General features: G+C 44.0%; 1 protein-coding gene across 1 annotated transcript in view; it reads left to right on the top strand.

Annotated features, from left to right (window-relative positions):
* Positions 1-628: 628 nt before the first annotated feature.
* The window catches only part of hnf1ba (HNF1 homeobox Ba), a 19239-nt gene continuing 8741 nt past the window's right edge, over positions 629-11126 (top strand). Inside the window, exons 1-5 of the mRNA XM_080527834.1 lie at positions 629-1143; positions 3377-3576; positions 4321-4591; positions 4750-4967; positions 10120-10271. Coding sequence (XP_080383960.1) covers positions 773-1143; positions 3377-3576; positions 4321-4591; positions 4750-4967; positions 10120-10271 — 1212 coding nt within the window. The 5' untranslated portion in view covers positions 629-772. The remainder of the gene's footprint in view (positions 1144-3376; positions 3577-4320; positions 4592-4749; positions 4968-10119; positions 10272-11126) is intronic.

The raw sequence follows: 11126 nt of genomic DNA on the forward strand, positions 1-11126 counted from the left end.
TGTATGGAGAATATGTTCATACTAGTGCTCCTTTAGAAGTCATATGAGGACATCCCACTGCTCATGTCCGACATAGGCCGAATGTAAACAAACACAATACAAGCCACGATTCTTTAGCCTAATTGAGCTTATTTCTGAGGCCTTTCTGAGGCGAGTCTTTAAGAGCATGGCTTATTGTACATTGATGTTACAGAATCTGTCATTCTCAGTTTATACCTTTTAGTAGGCTACCTATCTGTTGATTTTAAAGATGGATTCTGACACATAATTACAATAATATCAATAATAATAATAATAATAGTAGGCTAATAATAATATGAATTATAAAATGATAATAATATGCCTACTACTAATAATAATTGGGCCATCCTTCCTCTTTCGAAAGTCTTTATAGGCTATACAACAGAGTCCAAAGTTCATGAAAGTTTTCCTGATAAGAAGAGCCAATAAAAGCAACAGCGCTGGCTGCAGAGTAAACACACGTCTACCTGCTTCAGTCAGTGCGGCCTTTTCTCGGACGATTTGCATAGAGGGCCCATCAGCCAGCCCACTAATTACCATGTTTTATATCCCCTGCCCTCCGAAAGCATCATGGCAAATTATATCATTCTCCGACTGGGAAGTGAACCAGCTTCTCCAAGCAGGTGTCAGAGGAGAGTTCATATAGAAACACTGGACAGGAGAGGAAGAGAATAACATCTGATTGTATCATTCTTTCCCTAAACTTCCCCTTCTCTGTAGTTTTAAGCAAACAACTTTTTTGGGGTTTTGGATGTTCTCGAAAATGGTGTCTAAAATGACATCCCTGCAACAGGAGCTTCTCAGCGCCTTGCTAGATTCCGGAGTTACCAAAGATGTTCTGATCCAAGCGTTGGATGATATGGACCCTAGTCCTAATGGCTTTGGAGTTAAATTGGAGAACCTTCAGATGTCTCCGCCAAGTTCCAAAATAAACGGAAATGATTCGGATTCAAAGCCGGTGTTTCATACCCTGACCAATGGGCACAGTAAGGGCAAATCGTCGGGAGACGAAGGGTCCGAGGACGGGGATGATTTCGATACGCCACCGATTTTAAAAGAACTCCAGTCGTTAAACACCGAGGAGGCAGCGGAACAGAGGGCAGAAGTTGACCGCATGATAGCGTAAGTTAACTTTTCAATGTTAAATTGTAAACATCTGAGGTTTTTGGGATATAGGGTCACACCAATTGGCATGTGAATAACCCGTTGATTATCAAAGGAAGTGACATTGTGAACCAACATTTGAAACGTAATTTGGAGTCACGTATGGAAATAGTGGCCTATAATGTTCCATATGTTTACGAATTAAAAATATCGCGCTAGCAGAATATTCCTTTCACATTGTAGTGGCTAAGTATCCACGTGTGTTATTATTTATTTACTTTATCTAAGTGTAAACTAAACAAGGTCTATGTATTATTAACTTACTCCACCTCTTGCTGAAATTAAATCTAGCAATGCAAGCAGAGAAAGTGAACTCACATCCAGGTTTCAATGTTTCAGTCAATAACAATGATGATAGTGATAGGCCTAATAGTGACTGTAATAATAATAATAATTATTATAATTTAACGATAACTGATCACAACTATATTAGTAATATAATCGCAATAATAATAACACAATTAACATATATAATGATAATAATGATAACAAGTGTATTATTATTATTATTATTACTAATATATTATTATTGTTATTGTTATTGTTATTATTATGTGCTGATAATAAACCTTTGTTCTAGAAAGGTATGTAGGGCTATGAAACGACCCTAGGTCTTACTATTTTGTAATTTTCTCAATTGGCCGTCATAAAGCCATGTATAAATGCATTTATCACGGCAGCAACATGCTCAAATGGCCGGAAGAAAATCAAAACTAACCCACGTGTAGTTAAGTTATTATTAATTTTATTCTATAAATCATCAACTGAAAGATACACAGTGGCGTATGATTAGAGTGAATGGAGATCTGGTTATTCATTGTCGACAGTTATAAACCAACATATCCTAACCCACAGACTTAAATGTAGGCATTCTCCAAAACAAACAGTCTTGTGTAGATTCGCTTCAATTACCGATGTGAAGTCAATACTTAATCTCAGATTACTACGAAGGTAAGTGTCAATTTTACAGTAAGATTACATATCACGCATTGCTCAGGACCATATATTGACTAAGGATTTAATTGTTTTCAGCCTATTTTTATTTCGATAAAAGAGACCCTCGATTACGTTGTTCACGCGTGCCATTGCTGAGAAATATATTTTCCTGTTGACATTAGGCCTAGATAACTTATTTCTTAAGGATCAGAATAATTGAGATGATTTTAGGCCAGGGATAGGGTTTATTGAGAGCAATGTTGAAAGATATATGTGCGTTAGGGCTAGGCCTATTCATTTCTGATATTGAACCAAACAACATTTTATTATATCAAATAAAAACAGAATTATAAAAATGAAAGCAATCTCATAGATAGAAGTATATAGGGGCACACATGACCAACATTTTTTTTTTCGCGGCCTTCTTCAAAACAGAGGAATATATATACACACAACGGATACATTTATTTATAACACTACGTGCAACGCAAGAGTGTTGATCTTGTTTTTTCTATAGGCTATCAGATCAACATCATCTGTTTGATACGATCTTATTAAATTGGAATTTGACATGTTAATTTGCAAATTAGAAACCGTATGAATATTCGTGCACCATGCAGACAAATAGAAATGCTTGTAAATACTGTTTGACTTACCGATTTGACTTGAATTTAATTAGCCTATATTTCTTGTCAGATCGGTCTTACAATTCCTATTTAATTATGCCTGAAATAGTATGAATGTATTTCTTGAAATTAGACCCTAATTTATCAGTTTTAATACAGTTAAAAACGTTCAATTGAAATAGGTCAAATTTCATGATGTCTTTTCAGGTTCAGAACTTGTTATGAGAATTGTACCAGCTCAATGAAATCAGTAGGCCTAACCTTTGAAAGTATTTACAGCCTATTGAATACAATGATTAACGGTCGTTTATTAGGGTACTTTACAAATGCCCGCAATGTACAACACCCTTTACGTGGGGCCTTGCGAAAGGAAAACGCCCGACATTGACTTCGGAGAGAAATTAACAGGGGAACTAAATGGTGAAACTGTGTGGATAGTAAAATGATTTGTATTAGGCTACTAATTATATTATTTGATCAATATTGCACAATCAACACTAATACCCACATCCTAATAAGTACCATAACACTATAGGCTTAATTGTACGAATAGAACTAATAACATGTATTTAGCAAGGGTGTGAATCTTGTATTCATGTGTGTGCGTGTGTGTTTTAATGCCAACCCAGGCATGACCCGTGGCGCGCCGCGCGCATGATCAAAGGATACATGCAACAACACAACATCCCCCAGCGCGAGGTGGTGGACGTAACGGGGCTGAACCAGTCTCACCTCTCGCAGCACCTCAACAAAGGCACGCCCATGAAAACGCAGAAGCGAGCAGCGCTCTACACCTGGTATGTCAGGAAACAGCAGGAAATTCTCCGACGTAAGTTAATATTTGAGTTTCTCTCTCTCTCTCTCTCTCTCTCTCTCTCTCTCTCTCTCTCTCTCTCTCTCTCTCTCTCTCTCTCTCTCTCTCTCTCTCTCTCTCTCTCTCTCTCTCTCTCACACCCACACACACCCACACACACACACACACACACACACACGCATACACCACACACACACACACACACACACACACACACACACACACACACACACACACACACACACACACACACACACACACACACACACACACACACACACACACACACACACACACACACACACACACACACACACACACACACACACACACACACACACAGAGATATGGTTGTTTTCGTGGGCGCCTTAATTCTAATTCTAATCTTCCTCTGCTCTATCTATATCTATTTTAATATTTATACTAAAACCTTTCCTGTTAAAAGGCTATGGGCAATTTTCTATTGGAGTTTCATTATGATGAATTCACCTGTCATGATAAATACTTCTCACTCAATTGCCAATTCCCGTGATTCCATTAGGTGTTACATGAATAATGTAATTTAATTTGATGATGTATACATACCTAGTAGTACCAAAGGCATCAAAACTCCAATGCTGCATTATGTCCTGGAAATTAAGAGTGATTTAAGTCCACTGGTGTTACCATAATATATCGTAAAAACTGTTTCTTTTTAAACTATTACATGTTTATTATGTGATTTGAGATGCATCAAATGTATCTTCTCTTATTTTTCAGAGTTCAACCAGGCAGTTCAAGGTTCTGGCAGCAACATGACTGATAAAGCCAATCAGGATCAGGTGCTGTTTTTTTTCCCAGAGTTCAACCCACCCAGTCAGGGTATGGGGCAGCCCGGAGAAGAGGTGGGCTCTGAACCTGCCTACAAGAAAATGAGACGTAACCGTTTCAAATGGGGGCCCGCTTCCCAACAAATCCTCTACCAGGCATACGAAAGGCAGAAGAATCCCAGCAAAGAGGAGAGGGAGGCTCTGGTGGAAGAGTGCAACAGGTGAGAAGAGGAAGCTTTTAAACGTTTGCCCATGGAACAGATGGTGGATCAAACCCAGGTCTCCCACATTGCCAAGCCTGAGTGTATTTGAAACATATTTAAACATAACATGTTTTCCTTTTCTTTTAAACTGATACTATTTCCATCTGTCTTCCCAGGGCCGAATGTCTTCAGAGAGGGGTGTCCCCGTCCAAGGCTCATGGCCTGGGCTCTAACCTGGTCACAGAGGTGCGTGTCTATAACTGGTTTGCCAACCGGCGCAAGGAGGAGGCCTTCCGGCAGAAGCTGGCGATGGATGCCTACACGCCCACCCACAGCATCAACCTCCTGTCCCACAGCTCCCCACACCACCCCCAGGGCAGCACATCACCACCTGGTAAGAGAGCAGGTAGCATCCCCACACATATACATAGGCTTTTCACTCTGCTGGGTAATGTCACTCACTCTTGGAAAATATAGTTCTACCTTGGAACGAAAATAACCTTTTTGATGGCATACATGACTTTTGAGCGTTGTGCAATTGTCATTTGTCACGCCATGAAAATGTTGGCTTTCCTTCCAACCCTAGTAGTCTCAGCGAGCCATGTTCTGAGTTGACTTAATCGAGATATGGGTCGCATTAACGATCAGGGATATATCTCATAAGAGTTAAGAAGCAATGGTTGGCAGAAGATTTTGTGATTTTATTTTCCTTTTTTAGTCCATAGTAACAGCTAAAAGGTGGCGAGAGGTTCAGTTGATGAGATTAGGGAGAGTGAGGAGAACCAGAGAAAGAGAGAGAGAGCGAGCAAGTGATCAATAAGAGTGAGTGAGTGAGTGAGCTGAGCAAATGCCATTGTTATTCTGATCTTTGAAAACACACTGAGAACAATTTGCATTGTACCTGCAATCTCCACTCCAAAGTCAGCAGGCAGAGGAGGGTGGCACAAAGAGCAGCAGTCCTGTGACAGGCTCTAGGGTCAGGACAGGGTCAGGGAGGGCTACACCACTAGCCTAGCCTAGTCTAGCTACAATACATCCACATTCACTCTACTCAGCCATTAGGTGGGTTGATGTTTGATATTGATGTTGACTGGTTTTGGAATCAACAAAGTTAGTAACTGAAGCTGCATATGGAAATCCAGCACCTGATTGCTTTGACTTTTTGTTACCTTATCTTGTTGTTTGCATTCAGTGTAGTTTAGTTGTTGTAATGTCCTCTATCTTGGGTCGACGATGTAAAACCAAACCTATATCTTGATGTAGCATTATCCTCAGTGCCCACTCTACCATAAAAGCAATGATTTGAGTGACTCAATCAATGCCTATTGTTGTCCTTTCATGTCAGCACACGAGGTCAACACTGTAGAAAAACAAACCTTTTGCCTCGGCTCACTCTCTTACCTTTGGATATACTGGGGCTATTAGTGAACTGGCTGTTTGCTTGTGGTTTTTCCCAGCACACCTGACCAGGCAATGACCTCAGGTTGCAAAGCCAAGCCAGCCAAGGGGGTCAGTGATCAGTGATAGGCTTGTTTAGGATGGGGGGGGGGGCATTGTAGGTTGTAGAGGGAGAGGTTAAGCCCCCCCCCCCCCCCCCTCCCGCCGCCACCACCCCTCTCCTGCACTCAGTTGCCTGCTTACAAGGTGTCCTGCCGGTGTCCTGTGGACAACATCAGCTGTTTTTCAGTGTCAGCCCTCCGGCCCAGACAATAACACCCCAGCAGGCCGCCCCATTGCGTTGCTAGGCCACGGCCTCTCTTATGCATGCTTAATGGACAATTAAAATCCATGGCTACTACATCTCCCTGGCCTTTGATAAGGGGCTCCCCTGACTCTGACTCTCTATAGCCCTGCCTGGCGGGGGGTTCCATTGTCCCTGGGCGTATTAGAAGACTACCGTGACTGGAACCTCGGTTCATTTATCTCCAGTGGGCCTTGGGGAGGGATTGTTTTAAATCCCCCCCCCCCCACACACCCCCTCACCTTTACGGTCATCAGTATAGTGGCTGAGGTTCGCTGCAGACCGTAGCAGCAGGAGCTGTCCAGTGGCTGATTGGCTCTTTTCTGTGCCAGACAGGAGTGATGGCCTCTTCTGCTCCAGCCTATAGAGAGAAAGCGGGTAACCCCCCCGCCTCCCTGCCCCCTCCTCCTCCTCCTCCTCCTCCTCCTCCTCCTTTATCTCGCCCAGTGCCACAACTCCAGTTATGTGAGAGAGGTCACTTCACTGGGTTAGATCGGAGAAAGCCTCTTACTCCAGGAGTTTTGATTGATCAGAGTGAGGTTGGTTGGTCACAACTGGATAGACAGTCAAGAGTAGGTAATGTGTTTTTTGGGGGAATGGGTTCAACTCTCCCCTCATAGTTAGGAAGGCAAACCAAACCAAATGACAGATATTGTTTGTTATTGCTCACATGGAAAGAAGACGATATGTACACAGCGTGGTACATGCATGCATTCATCAAATAATGGTTCCGCATTGTATTGGAGGCAATAACACCTTTTTAAGGCTTTCCCCCGGATCAAAGCCATTTAGTGAGCCATACAAACTTTATTGAGCCATATAAGCTTTCTGTTTTTATAGTGAATATGAGACCACGCTATCGGAATTTAACCCTGGGGTCAATTCCAAACAGTGATCAAATTGTGTTTACATCTCAACAAACTGAAGAGGTGGCCAACCTCTTCTATTACCTCTATTGAGTCAATCATATTGAGTGCGTACATAAGTTGACTTTCTTAGGTGATTTAAATAGAGGTTTTGCCTTATGTTTACCAGCATCAAAGCTGAGATAAACAACAACATTGATCCACCCTTGTGCCAATCTGCAAAGATAATTCAGCAAGACTAGCTTGTTTTTTTTCACCAAATGCAGATTGAATTGAATGCCTGATAAGCTAAATTGTAGGTTGCATGTTTTTAAGAGTCCCCTCTCACTGAACTCCACTCACAATGCAAAACCTTCTGACCCAGAGAGCAGAGAGCAGAGAAGATGTATACCTCAATTTAGAAACTTCTTGTTGCATGAGTACATTTCAAATATTTGTTCATCCAATGATGCTACCCCCCCCCCCCCCACACACACACACACCCCTGGGTTATCCCAGGCTAGATTGGAGTGGTAGAGGAGAGGAGTGAGAGGCCTGCCCTCTGCCTGCCCTGTCCACTGTCCTCTGAGCCCCAGAGCGAGAGAGAGAGAGAGCGAGAGACAGAGAGAGAGAGAGAGAGAGAGAGAGGGGCACAAAGGCAGGCTACGTCCTGCGGACACCCAGGAGGTCTCACATATGCACTGGAGCTACAAAGAACGCTGCCTGGGGTTGGGGAGCCAGGCTTTGATATTACATGACTCACACAGAGAACTGAGGCCTTTAAAAAAAAGCCTGCTGCAGTTCCCTGCAACCACTCCACCCCTTCCCCAGGTTCTCCCCCTCCCCTCCTGCTCTTCCCCTCCCCTGCACTGCTCACTGCTCAGTCAAGGAGCCTGGGGTTCCTGGTTGATTTAGTTTCTTAATTTTTGGAGAGTATTAAAAGGAGGATAGGGTGAATAGGGTGCTGACTGGAGAATATCTGTAACAGACAGGGATTAGTGAATGGTAATTCACCATGGTAATGAGTAGGCTTGCAAAATTCCTGTAAGTTTGGGAAAACTTTCCATATGGAATCTTTGGAAATTATCAGAATGTTTCACAAACTTACAGGAATTTTGCAACCCTAGTAATGAGTGAGTAGTGGTTTGTGTTGCTCCCTCTTACAGATTAAATTTTGTTCATTGCCTTTTTTAGAGGAACAAATATGTCTGCATCCCAAGCTCCCCCCATACTCTGTATTGGCAGCATCCTGCTATGACTACCCAGGGCATTCTTTGGTACACTCTTAGAAACAAATGATCAAAGGTTATTTATAGATCCTGTATGCCATAGGATAACCCTTGGAAGAACTCTTTTTGGCTCTAGGTAGAAACTGTTTTCTAAGAGAGATAGGTAGCTATTTGGGCACCACTCCACTTTTGTCCCAGAAATTAAGCCCTCCTACATCCAGTCTCAGACTAGACGTCTGGCGGAAGCCCTCCTGACTGAGAGAGGGGTTCCCTGCAGCCAGAATTACTGCCAGCCACAGTCAGACAAAGCTGGCCTGAATAGCCAGCCTCTCCCCTGGACACTTTTAGAGGTTGCCCAGCTCACCGATAAATGCCTGTTTATGGGTCCCCCTGCCATTGTGAGGTTATAGGGGTCATGGGTCCAATGGAGTGGCTTTATTGTTGTGGACCAGCGTTTACAAGGCCCAGTGGAGTGTTGTGGGGTTGCTAGTGTGTTGTTTAAGACAATATGAGGTCTGTGGACTTCTTGTGGCCTGGACAGCGAGGAGGACAAGTAGTTAGAGGGTGAATATCTCCAAGTCTCTTGGTGATAGACATTGTCGGAAACACTAATGATCTGTCCCGTGCTAAGCCAAGGAGGGTCAGAATGACTGGGGGGGGGGGTTATTGCCTTTGTTGCCAGACTGTGTCCATGTCGCCTGTCTCTATCCACGGCCCGGGTCACTCAGTGTGACATGCCATTCGCGGGTCAGGGACAGAGAGGGGGAGAGAGAGAGAGAGAGAGAAGGAGAGAGGGCTTTGGGAAGATCTCAGCTCAGAGTGCAAACAGAGCCTGTCTCTGCACCGTCCCGTCCCTGACCTGGCCACACAGAGGAGCCACTGGTGGAGGGAGGGAGGGAGGGAGGGAGGGTGTGATGCTGAGACTACAGGATAAGAATGTGTTTGACATTGGTTGTAATTGTGTAATGTTTGCTCTGTTGGTATCAGAGAGGTGTGTGTGTGTGAGTGTGTGTGTGTGTGTGTGTGTGTGTGTGTGTGTGTGTGTGTGTGTGTGTGTGTGTGTGTGTGTGTGTGTGTGGGGGGGGGCAGGATTGGCAAACATCCATTTGATAGGGGGGGAAGAGGAGACTAGCATTCCTGTGGCCCCCCTGGTTCAGGCTGGCCAGGTTGGGTTTGGGAGACAATGTGAGGTCTAGACATGGGATTAAGGGATGGGTTTATTCAATGATGTCACATAATTCAGTCGAGGTGAGAATATGACAGCATTCCTTATTATTTATGTCACAGTAGTAAAGTCATCATACTACCACCTCTTATGATGTACTGTATACTCTTGATCACACAGGGTTGTGCTTACGTTCACGAGTGTCTGGACAGCAGGTTATGGGGGGCTGCTGTGCTGTGTGTGTGTGTGTGTGTGTGTGTGTGTAGTGTACACACTCCATGGCCTTGGCTGAGCTAGGCTGATAGCACTGGTGGAAGGGTCAGTGTGTTTGTTTACTCTGCTCTACCCCTGTCTGGAGCCAAATAGCAAGGGACTGTGTCGCACTGTGTCGCACATTTAGCTGCCCAGTGGCCTATCTCTTTGCCCTACATACTGTAATTACGTGACACAGATGTTGCCCACCAAAAATAAAAATAAATCAATCTAATTTAACTATTTCTCTCTCTCTCTCTCTCTCTCACTCTCTCTCACTCTCACTCTCTCTCTATCACTCTCTCTCTCTCTAGTTCGGTACAGCCAACAGGGACCCGGTGAGGTCAGCTCCTCGACGACCATCAGCCACCACAGCAGCATGGTGGCCAGCCAGTCTGTGCTCCAGCAGGTGTCTCCGGGCGGATTGGACCCCAGCCACAGTCTGCTGTCACCTGACGCCAAGATGGTGAGTGAGCACACCTGGCCAGGCCCTCCTGGACTGAGATTAGATAAGGCCCCGGCACAGGTTTAGCATAGATATACAAAGCAGGTCCCTGAGCCCTGCACTCCCATGGAACAGTTGGCAGGGGCTAACAATTAGCGCATTGTGCTGCACTGTGTGGCAGGTAGAGGAAGGCGGCTCTGAGGGCACACCAGAGTGAACCGGCCAGGCAAATCCAAAGTTGAGCTAATAAACCTGACAAAGAAACATTCTGCTCTTATTGATTAAACGCCCTGTAAAGACAAGCAGAGGGGCGGAGTAAGCCGCGTGCTGCTTATTTTTGCTCTTGCCAGGGAAAAATGACGACAGCGCTTGTTTTTTTTCTTCTTCTTCTTACTTTAGAAAGATAGGCTACATAGGTTTCTCCCCCTTTGCCCTATTTCAATATGTGACCAGTAAAAGCGAAACCTGTGCGGAGACCTTAACCTCTTGTCCGCTACTGCAAAACAATCTAGTATATATGTTACGGTACATGTGGGAAAACGGTACATGTGGGAAAACTAGGGTTAGGGTTAGGTGCTAGGGTGCTACGGTTAGGGTTAGGGTTAGGGTTAGGATTAGGGTTAGGAGTAGACATGCCAGCATGTACCAAGTCGACGTAGCACCTAACCCTAACCCTAGTTTTCCCACATGTACCGTATTCCCACATGTACCGTAACATATATACTATCCTAACGCTTACGATGATTCTAGAACACGTTCATTGCATTGTTCTATTCTACAACATTTTCAACATCCTTGTATTCTATCTGTTGTGTAGATGAGCCATGAGGAATCATAATGTGTTTGTCCTCCTCTGTCAGCAGCCAGTCAGATGAC

Source organism: Nansenia antarctica, assembly GCF_963989245.1.
Source record: "Nansenia antarctica genome assembly, chromosome: 3".
NCBI lineage: Eukaryota > Metazoa > Chordata > Actinopteri > Argentiniformes > Microstomatidae > Nansenia > Nansenia antarctica.